The sequence below is a fragment of the Mustela nivalis genome (assembly GCF_964662115.1).
Source record: "Mustela nivalis genome assembly, chromosome: 17".
NCBI classification, from domain to species: Eukaryota; Metazoa; Chordata; class Mammalia; order Carnivora; family Mustelidae; genus Mustela; species Mustela nivalis.
The window spans coordinates 2,442,194-2,456,286 of NC_139036.1; the positions used below are offsets into that span (position 1 = coordinate 2,442,194).

General features: G+C 59.0%; 2 protein-coding genes and 1 long non-coding RNA gene across 5 annotated transcripts in view; all 3 read left to right on the forward strand.

Annotated features, from left to right (window-relative positions):
• Positions 1–4,386, forward strand: part of NLRP1 (NLR family pyrin domain containing 1) — a 33,973-nt gene extending 29,587 nt beyond the window's left edge. The window contains exons 13-18 of one of the 3 annotated variants that reach the window (XR_014304995.1): positions 391–653; positions 1,063–1,188; positions 1,533–1,609; positions 2,226–2,364; positions 3,267–3,311; positions 3,742–4,386. Coding sequence is in view for 1 of the 3 variants with exons in the window: in XM_082707811.1 (XP_082563937.1) it covers positions 391–653; positions 1,063–1,188; positions 2,226–2,364; positions 3,267–3,311; positions 3,742–4,079 (911 nt within the window). In the remaining 2 variants the exon portion in view is untranslated. Of the gene's footprint in view, positions 1–390; positions 751–1,062; positions 1,189–1,532; positions 1,610–2,225; positions 2,365–3,266; positions 3,312–3,741 lie in introns of all 3 variants that reach the window. The other 2 variants (XR_014304994.1, XM_082707811.1) reach the window with 2 other exon arrangements.
• Positions 4,387–10,919: 6,533 nt separating this feature from the next.
• Positions 10,920–11,478, forward strand: LOC309851912 (uncharacterized protein). The gene has a single exon (XM_082707812.1). It carries the CDS (start codon positions 11,030–11,032, stop codon positions 11,393–11,395), a length of 366 nt encoding a protein of 121 aa, XP_082563938.1. The 5' UTR covers positions 10,920–11,029; the 3' UTR covers positions 11,396–11,478.
• Positions 11,479–11,493: 15 nt separating this feature from the next.
• Positions 11,494–12,484, forward strand: LOC309851913. Its single transcript, XR_014304996.1, has 2 exons — positions 11,494–11,917; positions 12,000–12,484. It is a non-coding gene; the product is annotated as an uncharacterized lncRNA (long non-coding RNA).
• Positions 12,485–14,093: the final 1,609 nt, after the last annotated feature.

The following is a 14,093-nucleotide window of genomic DNA, read 5'->3' on the forward strand; positions in this document are numbered from 1 at the left end:
TGCACATGCCACACTAGTGGCTCTGTTTCCCCACCGTCCCTTCCTGCTGCTGGTGCCCCTTTTGGCCTCCCCTGCCGGCCTTCACCGTCAAGGTCCACGCCAGCACGGCTACTGGAGGCCAGCAACCCCTGCCCCCACGCTTCCTCCAGCACCGGCGCCGGGACCAGGGGCTGGGGCTGGTGTGGGCCTGGCTCAGAGAGTTCCTGCCGTGCTCCTGCCCTGGAGACAGGATGGCCCACAGTGTCTAAAGGCCCCAGGTCAGGGTGGACCTCCCCCCCGCCCCCTGCCCCAGACAGGCCACTCAGCCCTCATCCCCGAAACCTGCTGCCCCAGCCCAGCCCGACCCCACAAGGGCACTAAACCTTGTGTCTTGATGCTGTGCTTTGGCAGGGGGCTGTGTGGACACCTCCCTGTTCCAGGTGGCCCACTTTAAAGAGCCAGGGATGCTGCTGGAGAAGCCCACCAGGGTGGAGCTGTACCACGTAGTCCTGGAGGACCCCGGCTTCTCGCCCCTAGGAGTGTTCCTGCGGACCATCCACGCTGCCCTGCGCTTCCTCCCCATCACCTCCATGGTGCTGCTCTACCACCACACGCGCCCGGACGAGACCGTCTTCCACCTCTACCTGATCCCCAGCGACTGCTGTGTTCGGAAGGTGGCCCTGGGAGCCAGGAAGGCCGGGCCAAGGCGGGCTGTGAGCAGACATGGGGTGCAGCCAGAGAGCCCCCCACTCACGGCTAAGCAGGAACAGGGTGGGCCCTGGGCTACCTTCCATGAGTCAGCTTAGGGACCCTCTTGCTGGGCATCGCTGCCCAAACCACCTCCATCCCCTCCCCCCACTTCCTCTCCAGCGGTGCCCCAAGTCCCACCTGGCCTCGCAGAGGCCCCGTGCAGGGCTCCCCGGCAGCAGGCTGCGGAAGGCAGAGCAGCCCCCGCCACCCACGCAGACTCGTAGCAGCACTGCCCCTGTAGGCTCAGACACATTCCGTGGATGGAATTCCGTGGACCAACTGCTGAGCCCGGTGGCAGCCGCTCCCCTGACCTCCGCTCTGTGCGCCCCGCAGGCCATCGATGACGAAGAGAAGGCATTCCAGTTCATGCAGATCCGCAAGCCACCCCCACTGGCCTCCCTCTACCTGGGCTCCCGCTACACTGTGTCCAGCTCGGAGACGCTAGAAGCAATCCCCAAGGTGAGCGGGCCAGCGGTCATGCGGGGAACCCCGGGGCGGGCAGCTCGGGCAGGCCGATGAGGGGCAGGGCTTCCAAGAGCCCCACGAAGGAGGCTGGTTGGAGGAAGGGGCCTGAATCAGGATGGGCAAGGCTTACCAAGAGTTTGCGCCCTGGGGAGTGTCTGGGGAGTATCCGGGGAGCGGGGAAGACAGTGGACACCTGCTCCAGAGGCGAGGGCCAAGCCGAGAGCCTCAGTGAACCCCGCATCTCCAGGCGGGCCACGCGAGGCAAGGAGGAAGCTGTAACTGGGAAAGCAAGTGGTGCGTTCTGCGAGGGTCATGTTTGGTGTTTCGTGGTCTCACAGTGACCTATCCGAAGGGGCCATTCCGTGAGATCGTGCTTGTCCCCCCCAGGACTGGGCGGCGGGGACGGCAGCCTCAGGTCAGTGCGTGAGAACCCCCAGCCCGCTGCGGGGGGCTGGCCGCCTCTAGCTCCCCTCGGCCGGCATCTGGGCAGGAGACCAACAATGTCGGGTCCCCGGATGTGCGTCCGCGGAGTCCAGTCTTCACCGCCGCCCAGATTCTGCGGCTCGTGACTCACGTTGGCCGCGGAGCCAGCAGGACTCAGCGCATGGTGGGGAGAGGAGGGATTAGGGAAGACGCCCCGATCCACCCTGTACTGGGTGTACGTTGGCCAGCGGAGCCAGCGAAGGGGTCTGATAGCGGGTCACGTTTAGGACCCGTTGAGAAGACAGGCCAGCAGTGGGCGAGGCGCGGGTTCGGGGTCACGATCGGGGCGGCAGAGGGAGAGGCCTGGTTTAGGCTGTGCCACCGCGTATGCACAGGCATGTCCTGACTCGTCCACGCGGTGTCCGCGGCGCTCCCCGCCCCGCCCCCCCCACCCCGACTCAGGATTTGCGGGGAAAGTAGGAAAAGAGCCGTGGCTGAAGGTGGCGGTGAACTATCAGCGCAGACGGTGGCGGTGAACTATCAGCGCAGACTGCGGCGGAACCCGCCGCCCCAGGACACGCTCACTGGTCTGCTGCCTCTCCCCGCAGGAGCTGGAGCTCTGCTACCGCAGCCCCGGACAACCCCAGCTCTACTCTGAATTCTACGTTGGAGACTTGGGGTCGGGTCTCAGGCTGCAGCTGAAAGACGGAAGTGGCGCTGTGGTGTGGGAAGCCTTGGTGAAACCAGGTAAAGTCGAGGGCGGGGAGCTCAGGGGCGGGAAGCAGCTGGTGCCGGCACACGCATGTATGAGCAGAATTCAAACTCGGGTTACCCCTCCTGCCCGCTGCAGCTCTCAACCACAGGCCACGGGGTGCCACGCTGCCCTCGAACTAGTGGATTTGGGTCACAAGGCCTTTGGCAAAGTTTCTCGTGAACAAGAACAGAAGAGTTACAGGGTGCAAAGGATCAGGCCAACCGGGGTGCATCCGACAGGCTAATCTGGGTCCTTCCATGAGCGCAGTCTCCCTACCGCCCGCTCTTCAGTACGTTAATAGCTACAGATTCTCCCAGTGTCCTCTTCCCTCTCGGTCTTTCAATTCTTTGCCATCCTGGTCACCTCCCTCTGTCGGTGCTTGCTCCTGCTGGTGATGAGTCTGGATGGGCCCCAGGACCTCCACGGGTGGGTGTCTGTGTGTCCTTCCTGCTGAAACTCACCCGTTACTTCCAAGTGCTAAGAGTTTCTCGGTCGTGCTGCTTAATTCTTGATTCTGACACTGAAATCCAGGACGGACAGATTTGGTCTGTGCACCCCAGACCAAACAAGGACAAGGAGGTGGAGTCCCACTCAAGGCAGGGACATTTGAAATAGTCCATGTGATGTAGCGAGGAACCTGAGATGCATTCAGCCCGAGATCGGACCAAACCGTGTTTTCTGGGATTCTGGTGTGTGTGTGTCTCTCACTATGAGCACGGCCTCAGTTTCCCCACATGCACAAGGAAGGGACTCAGTTGGGCGATCTGTAAGGACCCTGCAGCCCTCGCTCCAGAGTATGACCAGAACTTGTCCAGCTGCTGGTCAGAATCCAAGAATATCAGAGTGTGGGCGGGGGTTTCAAGGACCCTCACAGACCGTCTCTGTCTCCCTGCAGGGGACCTCCAGCTCACGCCTTCTCTGGTCCCCCCAGCCCCCGCAGGTCAGTATCAGCTGCTGGAGACCCAGCGCCAGGGCAGTCTGGGGCGCACTGTCTGTCCCGGAGGGGAGGAGATGGAGAGGAGGGGATTCCACTGCTGCATCCCTGACAGGGACCAGGCCTCGGAGGGCGGCGGGGGCCCTAGGACCCTCCTTGTCCTCCTACTCCTGCCCGGGAGGGGCCCTGGAAGCTCCTCCACAGAAGGAGAAGGGGGTCTCTCCACGCTGGATGGCCTCAGAGGGGGCCCCATCATGGCCCCACCCCACCCCCAGCTCCAGCCGAATAATGCTGGACCTTCTGGTGGTCAAATGCCTTTGCGGGGGGAGAAGGAGCCAGGAGTGCAGAGGGAGTGAGTGAAGAGAGCCTGAGAGGGTGACTTGGAAGGGTCAAAGGGTAGGAGCCTCCGTGGGAACTCTTCTATGTCCGTGGCCAGCCTCGCCCGCGCCCCCCAGTGCCCCGGCCTCGCTGCACTTTCTGGACCGGCATCGGGAGCAGCTGGTGGCTCGAGTGACAACAGTGGACCCCGTACTTGACAAGCTGCTGGGACAGGTGCTGAGTGAGGAGCAGTACGAGCGGGTGCGCGCTAAGGCCACGGCCGCCAACCAGATGCGGGAGCTGTTCAGGTTCAGCAGGTCCTGGGACCCGGCCTGCAAGGATCAAGTCTACCAAGCTCTGAAGGAGACCCACCCTTACCTCATCATGGAGCTCTGGGAGACGTGGGGTGGTGACAGAGAGCGGGGCACCTCCCCACCGACCCAGCCCCTGCCGTGACGCTGGCTCCGCGGACGGCTCGCTGGGCCTCAGCCTCTTCCTCTGGATGCAAGGGCCCATCTGATGGAGTTCCCTCGCGCTCCAGGGTCACGGGCTCCCGTGATGCCTCTGGGCATCTGCTAGAAGCCTAACCCTGGAGCCTGGTGTGGTGGCTACTGCAGCCCAGGCCTAGAGCCCTTCCCAGATTCCAGGTGGAGCAGGGAGACAGAGGGCCGGCCCCTCTGGCTAGAGACAGATGGTGGGAGTGGACACCTTGGGGGGTTTTGATGACTTGGAAATAAGGGCAATAAAAGAGATTTGTTTTTCAGTTGTTCTTGCTGAGCTGGGTTCTTCTGTTAGTTAGGCCAAAGTGCGCTTTGTCGTTTGTGGAGTCCAGACGGGTCGCTAGAGCTGGGAGTGGTGAAGAAGGACGCCCCCACGGGGGAAACGAAGCGGATTCTAGCTTTGACATCCCCCATGCGGCAGAGACTCCCTGACCTTTCCCCTGGCCTAGGCCCCCTGCCCCAGGCCCCCTGCCCCGTGCTCCCGCAGCACTCAGGGCACTGGACCCACGGCGTTGTCCCTCCGGCTTCATTGCTGGCCTCCCCCTCACATGGAAAGCTCTCAGAGGGCAGGAGCCATGACCGATCTGCTCGTCAGTTTATCCCCAGAGCCTAGCACGGAGCCTGGCACACAGTGGGCCTGAAGTCAGGCTGTATTAATAGGCAGATGTTAAAGGGATCCTCCCCCGATACATCCCTTAGCTCCCTTCCTGGCGACCGTACCGCCCACGGGAAACCAGGGCCGCCTTCATAACAATCCCCAAGTCGGTAGGCCACCCCACTGTCCGTCCCAGTGAGCCAGCAACCTTAGAACAGAACCTGTCCGTATTAAGATGCTTATGACAATTCTAGATGTAAGACGTTACGCCATTCTCAACTCAGGAGAGATCGTTCTGCCCAAGATTCGGAAGCACAAGCTGATTGTACCCCTCCCCCCGCGGTCACCCTCCTCTCCCGGAGTCCCTTCTCCCTGGTATCCACTTGGGCCCACACCCCTTTGGTGTAGGAAAGATGTTAGGGTTCGAAGCCACAACAGCCAAGAAAGGATTTTTGAGACATGTTTGGTGCAGGAAGGTGGTTTTTTCAAAGCACAGGGACAGGGCCCGTGGGCAGAAAGCTGCCCTGGGGACATGAGGTGTGGCCCACTGTATGCTTCCAAGTTGAGAGGTGATTACAGTAGAGTCAGCCTCCCAGGTATTTTGGAAACAGAGCTTCTAGGACCCTGAGGGGACCCGCTGTTGCTGGGAGAAGATCATTTATTACCATCCAATCAAACCCGAGTCCTGAGACCCATCGGAGGTGTCTCGGTGGCCACAGCTTGGGGCATGACCGCCAGAGTGCATCTTGGAAGTCTCCAAAAGAATTTTTGTATGTTGGGGGCGCCTGGGTGGCTCAGTGGGTTAAAGCCTCTGCCTTTGGCTCAGGCCATGATCCCAGGGTTGTGGGATCGAGCCCGCGTCGGGGTCTCTGCTCGTCAGGGAGCCTGCTTCCTCCTCTCTCTCTCTCTCTGCCTGCCTCTCTGCCTACTTGTGATCTCTGTCTGTCAAATAAATAAATAAAAATCTTAAAAAAAAAAATTTTTGTATGTTGAAGTGGACTTACAGGATCCTGGGGGTCGGGCTAGGATGGCCATTTGCCCTTAGCCAAGCGTCAACATCAAAGCAGCTGAGTCCCTAGAACAGGGTCCCTCTGCCTGATTCAAGGACCCGCTAACAAGCCGGAGAGAAGTAGGGAAATTTAAGGAATGTTCCTCTGCCTCGTTTCCCACGTCAGTACTTATGCTCATAATTGCTATGGGTTCGTGGGTATAGACACAGGACAAAACACCAAATTTACACCCGAAGTGTGTACCATTGATTGTAAGTCGAGTGTACTTCAGGAACGGAGGCGGTGGAATGGGGTACAGGGGCGGTGGAATGCGGTACGGGGGCGTCCCACCCCTGAACGCTGCCAGCAATGAGACGCTCCCTGCCTCGGGGCTGGCCCATCCCACCTCCAGGCAGCTTTGACTTTAAACGTCATTCACCACACAGGTGAGCTCTGTCCTCTTTTTGTGGGGGTGACGGTTTTGAACCCCAGGCACAATGATAGCTTTGAGCTGGTTCAGTGGAGCCCGCCGAGCCCACAGAGCGGTGACTAACACGCGTTCTCAGCAGTCACCCCGGGCATCAGTAGACAGAACTTCTGTTGGTCTACAAGAGAGAAAAGTAGCTCGACCGCGCTGGAGGGCTTTGTCCTCTGTTGGGAGGATCACACGGCCTAAGTGCCCTGGGCTCGGTAGCCCAGCCTTTCCGACTGCGTCTCCTACCTCGCTTCTCCGGCCACCATGTCTCCTTTGATTCTAGCTGTGTGCTCTCCCAGCTATTATGGGTTAAAAGGTGACAAAATGTATTTTGCTCGAGACACTAAAAAATCAAGAGGAGCTCAGATCTTAGCTGGAGAGAAGTAGGAGCTGTAGCCTTTGAACATTTAATTTTTTTTTAAAGATTTTGCTTATTTATTTGACAGAGATCACAAGTAGGCAGAGAGTCAGGCAGAGAGAGAGAGAGGAGGAAGCAGGCTCCCCGCTGAGCAGAGAGCCCGATGTGGGGCTCGATCCCAGGACCCCGAGATCATGACCTGAGCCAAAGGCAGAGGCCTTAACCCACTGAGCCACTCACGCGCCCCGGAGCTGTAGCCTTTGATGACGTAGCCTTAGAAGTCACACATCACCATGTTCTAATGATTGGAGCACACACACACACACACACACACACACATGCGTGCACACGCGCACATGTCCCAGGGGAGGTAACCGGACCCCACCTCTCCATTAGCGACATTTGAAGACGACCAGGCCCACACGGGTAGGGTAGACTTTGGTTAGCCATCTTTGGAAAATACAATGCATCCCACCCTTGGAGCACTTTAATACCCTTTGCCCTAGAGGTGTCTGACTCACTGTCAGGCTTGCATCATCCCAACCTAGAAGAGAGGGTCAGCTCCTTATCTGGCTCTCTGCCCATCAGCCCTGGTTCTCAGAAGTCATGAGTGATCATTTGTCACTGCGGATCATAGACGTTGGAAACGTTGCTGATTCCTTGGATTTGGGGGCAGGTCTGCAAAGGGTAAGCTGACGAGGCCGGGACCCATGCCACGGGGTGTCTGGGAACCAGGGAACCAGGCCCCCACTGAACACAAGCAGGTTCACCCACTCACATCAACACTCCCACTTAGAAGAAGCCATCCCCGGTCCCAGGGCGGAGCCATCTAGGAGGCTGTCACGTTTCATGTCTGTCGTCCACCCACCCTGGTCCCGCCTTTCTGGCTCGCTTTCGAATGGGGCACCCAAGGGGGATCAGATGGAGGAGGAAGGGAGCCTCCTCCTTAGGAGAGATGTGAGGGGAGGGCAAGTTGAAGGTGCCAGAAGCAAGAAGGGTGGGGTGCCAAGGGGTGCCAGCATCGCTGTGTTCCGGTGAATCCATCTGAGATGACTTCCGTCTCTCCTTAAAGTAAGCTGCTTAGAGAGGCCCCTGTGAACTGCGTCAAAGAATTCATTCGCGGGTCTGGGATTTAAGGCTCCCATTGGCCAAGGTGCTGCCGGGGTGGTAAGGCCTGGGCTGAAGCTCAGTGGCTTTTCTAAATCATTGCCTCAGGGCCCTTCTAGAAGGCAGGCAGTACCCGCAGGGACGATGAGAACAGTACACACTTGAGCTTGAAGCCATGCCCTTCCTGTAATCCAGGCCCTAATCTTGGAAGAGGGGGAGTAAGGGAGTCCCCCCAAGCCCATGATCCCGGCACTGTGGTGGGCTGTCTGCATGTCAGGAGCGGGTGGGCCCCAGCATGGCGGGGAACTGGGAGAGAGTTTCGGAGGGGGAGGAAAGCCGGAGGGGAACATGACTCAAGGGTCCTTGAGTCATGAGTCCTGGCTCTGTCCCTGGTTTCCTAGCAACTGCTGCTGAGCCCGTGGTTGCTAGGCAACGTGAGGCCATCCAGACAGCTGGGGGAGGTCCTCCGTGGGCGTGGGCACTGATGGGAACATGAGCCACAGGCCACTGTGGACCCTGAGGGTGGCCCCTGGTTCCCACCTATTAATTGCTTCTGTTGCTCAAAAAAATAACATAACAATGGTACACGGAGCCTGGAAAAAAGAAAACGATCACCCCATGATCTCGCCATCCAGACAGCGCGAAAAGGACCCTCTTTACCTTCCCAGTTCTGGCCTCTCTCTATAGGAATACATTTCCGTGGCGTTGACATCCTAGCACGTGTGGTTTTAAGTCCTGCCTATTCCACGTTGACTGGGATCATCACAAGGACCCTCCAAGAGTCTCAGTCCTTCCGTGTGAAGACAGTGTGGGGTTCCATCCGGTGGGTACGTTCACTGAACCCCCATCCTCCCTATCTAACCCTGAGTTGGCTTCCAACGATGTTTGGCCATGATGAGCAATCCGGCAAGAGACGTCCTTCTACAAGGAGCTTTTCTTTAGTCTTGGATCCTTGGCTCTACATCAGTAGTAAGAGGTGAGGGGCTACTGTGAAAGGACATGAGTGTCCGTGTGACGTTCTGGGTCCTGCTCAGTGGCTCCCCTCTGAGGCTCACACGGGCTCTGAGGCTCAGGGGCTCCCCAGTGCTCACACGGGGTCCTGGATCCCCCAGACAGGTTCTTGGCCACCTGCTCCCCTGTCCCCTGGAGCCCCAGGCCGCATACAGCAAACACAGTACGAGCAGAGACCAGAATGGTCCTTGTGCTCTGCAGGGTTCCCCGGGTCTGTGCTCGGAACCCCGAGACCACCATGTGCATGAGCTCAAGGAAGCCTGCTGGAGAACTCGGTCACCGGACCTGCCAGACGAAGGACCAGATCCAGTAGAGATCAGTCGAATCAGCTCCACCCGGGAGAACCTGACCATCAGAACTGCAAACAAAACCCATGCTTTTCGTTTCGTTTTGTCTTGTTTTGCCCAGCTGGTATCTAAGAAGCGAAAACTCAGCGAGGTTGGTTTTTTAAGACCATTGCCTTTTTGAAGGATGACTCTCCTGTCACAAGAGTCCCCCACGTTACGTGGACACAGCGATGAATTGTAGAAAAATTCAAGATCTGCATAACCACCACCAGCGCTGGGGTTGAGGACGTGCTTGTCCCTCCGGAAAGCGGCCCTGAGGCCCTCCTTGGTTCCTCGCCTCCCGCCCCGGCGATCCCCCATCTGCTTTCCGTCTCTATAAATGAGTGTGTCTGTCCTGGGTATTTCTTGCAAGCGGGACCATACAGTCTGGTCTTGTGCACTTACTGAAATGTTTCTGAGTTTCCTCCAGGATGCAGCTCTCTCTATTGTGAAGTATCCCCCCCGTGGCACAGCTAAGCCACCTCGGGTCACCCGCTTATCACCTGAAGAGCATCCACATTGCTCCCAGGTCGCCGCTGTTACCGGCCATGCCGCCGCCGTGGACCTTCCCGGACATTCCCTGCTTCCGCGTGAAAACCCATCTTCCTGTCACATGGGCAGTCGCTGGCAGTGGAATTCCTGACACTGGCACATGTGTGTTTAGATTTTTATGAAACTGCTGAACTGCTTTTCCAAAGCCACCCCACCTTTCTCACATTACCGCAGGAGCGTGGGAGGGTCGCAGCCTCTCCACCTGCCTGCCGTCTGGAAGCTCTGGCAGCTGACGGGAGCAGGGAGGAGGTTGAGATGTGAGTCTGCTGCTGCCAACCGCTATTCATCCCTCCCCTTCCTTACTCATTTCACAAATACTATCTGGGCCCTGCGGCTCCGTGGTGGGCTCTGGCCCAGCCAGGGATCCGGGGCAACACTGCAGGGTGGAGAGACGGAGAGCTCCCCCGGACATGTCCCCTGCGCTCCGGACCTGCTTTCCCCTCGGCCTTTCCCTTACCGGAGGCCATGAGCTCCATGATGACAGTCTGAGCCTGACAGCATACCTCCCCTTCCCCCGCATTCCACAGGGGTACCCTGCGGCCTTGGAACCCCGGTGTGGGTTCTGTGGCAGCGACAGTGGAAGGCAGGGAAGGGCCTGGGAGATGCCCAGAGGGGCCTGAGTAGAAAGTACCAGCCCGCACGTACTCAAACCGCCAACCGCCCGCAGGACTGGGTTTGGGGCGCGGCCTCCAGGATCACTGCAGGGACAGATGTACCCGCAGGGAGGGGCCAGGAAGGAGGAAGAAGGAAGGAAAGGCTCTGTCCATCTCTGGGCCCTGGGATAGCAGAGGGAGTCTTTGTTTTGTTCCCCGTTTTTGCCTACAGGGCTTTTTAGCTTTCAGGTTTGCGACAAGGATTATGTGTTTATTTGTTTTTTTTCATGTATTGCATTTTAGATTAAAAAAAAAAAAAAAACAGAAACAACGACCCGTTAAAAAAATTTTTTTTAAGATTTTATTTATTTATTTGACAGAAAGAAAGATCACAGGTAGGCAGAGAGGCAGGCAGAGAGAGAGGGGGGGGGAAGCAGGCTCCCTGCTGAGCGGAGAGCCCTATGCCGGGCTGGATCCCAGAACCCTGAGATCATGACCTGAGCCGAAGGCAGCGGCTTAACCCACTGAGCCACCCAGGCGCCCCCCCAAAAATACTTCTTTTAAAAAGACAAATACAAATAAAAATAATTAATATTAAGAATGGTAACGATGGAAATAAAAAGACGAATACATCCCCAGGGAAGCCCCGCGCGCAGCTGGGGTCCAGGCCGGCCCTGCCTCGAGCAGGGGGGTCCCCGCCCGCGGCTCTCATCCCTGCTCGGCGCCCCGCGCCCCGCGCCCCGAGCCGCGTATCCATGGGAACAGGCCCGCGCCGCGGCGCGGGGAGGAGCCCGGGGAGGCGCGCGGCCGAGCGGTCCCCGCCCCTCCGCAGGCAGAGCCTCGGCGCAGCCCGGCCGCCGCCCACCGCGCTCCGGCCCGCGACCCCCTAGCTCCTCGCCCATGGCTGCCCCGCTCTTCCCGCGCCAGCCCTGGGCCCCCGCGCCCACCCGTTCGGACCCCGCCGACGATGCAGGCGGCCTGTTCGACGAGCCGCCCCCGGAAGAGCCCCCTGCGGCCCGCGCGCCCCGGGCGGTGGCGGCGGCGGGCAGGAGGGCCGGTCGGCGCGCGGGCGGCAGGGCGCAGGGAGCCCGCTCCGGGCAGCCCCTCAAGGCCGCGGCGCGCACCCTGCCCGAGGAGGAGGCGCCCGCGCGGGACGAGGGCTGCTACCTCGACCATTTCCCGCACCTCTCCGTCTTCATCTACGCGGCCATCGCCTTCTCCATCACCTCCTGCATCTTCACTTACATCCACCTGCAGCTGGCCTGAGCGGCCCGGGCCGGGGCCGGGGACGCGGGGGGCGGGGGGCGGGACGGGAAACCGGGGCTCGGCGCGGCTGTGCTGGAGACGCGCCGCGCCCTTCGTCTGGCTTCGGATGCTTGCTGCTTTTGTCCTGTGTTGTCACTGCCTTTGTGTCCTGCTCTTCTAGGGGCACGTCTGAAGTAGCGGCCCGTAGTGGAAGGAGGATCCGTCCGCCCCCGAGATCAGGGGAGCGGGCGGTCATCCCCCCCGCGCTTGGAGGAGCGGGGTGCGGCTCACGGTTAGGATTATGTCCCTGGACCCCACACTTCCTGAGGTGCGAGCAGGCGCAGCGAGCCCAACCTTCGGTTCCTTAAGGGACGAGCTTCGGGAGAGGGCCCCGCGGGGAGGGAGGGGCGCGCCCTGGCGCGGACTGGGCTGGAGCCCTGTGATGCTGCATCGCCCCCCACCCCCACCGCCCGGAGCACAGCCAGGCGCCCCCGAGCTGGAGGACCTGAGCGCCCCGCGGACGCCGCGGGAGCGCAGGACACGGTGAGTGGAGATCGTCCGGGGGTGCGTCGCCGCGTCCCCAGGGGCGTGAGCTGACCCACACCTTGCGTTTTTCCTGCCTTAGGCTTTGCTGCCGCGCTCCCGGGCTTGGCCGAGACCCACAGCTGGAGGGCTTGTCCTGGCAGGAGGCCACGCTATCGTCGCGTCCTGGATGGCGTGGGACCCACGGCTGCAGACCTCCGGGGACGCGGGCCCCTCGCTCGCGGGCGGCGCAGGATGAGACGGAGTGGGGCCCGGGTGGGGTGCGCGGGAAGGCTCTCTCTGCGTCTCTGGCGTCTTCAAGAGGGACCTGAGCGCTGCCACAGCACTGAGACCCAAGACCAGGGTGTGGGGTATCTGTCATTAGCCAGAATTCCTGCGGAAAACGAAGGGGGTTGTCATCTCAGACAGCAAAAGCCTAACACGGAAGCCCACCTCGGGAGTTCCTCACCTACCCGCCATCCCTTTTTTGCTCATGAATGTCAGAGTCCTCAACTCAGCTCTCTCCTGCGTTACTGGAAATGTCTGTTTTACCTCTGAGGAAATAAATCCCTTTTTCAGTCTCCTGGATACCGAGTTCTCTCCTAATTTGGGGCCAAACTGTGGGCCCGCCAAGCTTCCCAGTCTGCTGCGTTTCACCCCATAATCCTGAGAGCATCCCTTCTGTCCCTCCCAAACAGGTGTGTCCCATCATCAGCCTTCCCAGGTGCCGCCTTTCCCTCCACTAAACAGCCCCATGGGCTATTCTCCCTATCGGGCTCCTGGGAAAGGCCAGCATCCAGGTCTGCTCCCTCCCTGCGGGCCTGTGACTGTCCCCTATGGCTTCACCAGCCACCCCTCAGATTGAGTCCCTGCCTGCTTCCATTATCAAGATGCATCTGTACCAGTATGGTCCCCCAACTAAGATCTAGAATCCCCCCCGCCTTTCACCCAGCTTGTGTCTTTATAAGCTCAGCGTAATCCAGTACCAGAGCCTCGTCGCTTCCCAGTCCTGTGCTCCGGTGACCCACACCACCGCAGGGCTCAGTGTCGCCTCTGTGCATTTCCCTTCAGTGCTGCAAATAGGATGCCCACTGTTCCCCGCAATCAGCCCGTGCTTTACACCCCCAATTTACTACAATGGTGGCTCTGTTCCCCCAAAATTAAGTCTGCAAGGCACCCGTAGTAGGTACCTCTCACTGGTTTTCCTGCCTTCTGTCTTGGATATTGGATCTCCTACTGACTTTAATATTGACTAACCCCTGAGTCCCAGTAGGGAGCTCCGTGTTCTCCAGACACTGCCACTGTTCCCATCCACACATCTTGTAGAACCCTCATTCGACAGTCCTTCTGGGACGACTCAGGATATGATCCCCCAGTACTCTCCCCTCCGCTCTTGCCCAGAGAGTAGGATCTCCTGCCATTCCCAGAACCAGAGTCCCCTGTTCCTCAATATACACCTCCACATCCTACCTCAAACTCCACTCTCCGGCTCCCGTTGCCTCTACAGCCTGAATGTAGGCTCCAGTACTCTCCCCAGTGTCCAGTCCCATTTGGCTCCCTTATTTCAGGATTCACGGTGTGGCTCCCCCAACACTAGGAATGCCACTGCCTCTCTGATACAGTGCTCCAGGCTTCCCTAACATTCTCCGCATCACTGCTGTCCTCAGTACTAGGCTGCCCCCACTCCCAGACTGAATAACATTCTTCCCATACACCCATATTCTCCCCCTGTAAGTCCTCCCTTTCTCCATACCCTGATTTTCCTGAAGCTCCTGAAATTTCCCATATCTCCTTGAAATTCCTGATTCCACTGGGCTCTGGTGGGAGCTTGGCCCACGTTTTTTAACCAATATTAAATTTCTGTCCTTCCACCATCTGTGTGTACTTTTTGCGTCCCTTTATGCCTGACCTGGCCAGTTTCTTCTTACACAGCTCAAAAATCCCTTATCCCCTGCACTGCCCACTTACTTTCACAGTTGCTGCTTCTCTACATGGAGCACTGAACTGTCCTCCAACTTCTGGGCTTCCAATGGAAGGTTCCTTTGTCGCGAATATCCGGCCTCTCCACTCAAGTACGAATGGACTGTCTTTTCAGGGTTCAACCATCAAAACCAAATGGGTCCATTTGGGAGATGCTTTGGCCACGTTGCTGAAGAATCAAATCTGGAGAGCGTCCTCCTGACTGAGCTAGGGTCAC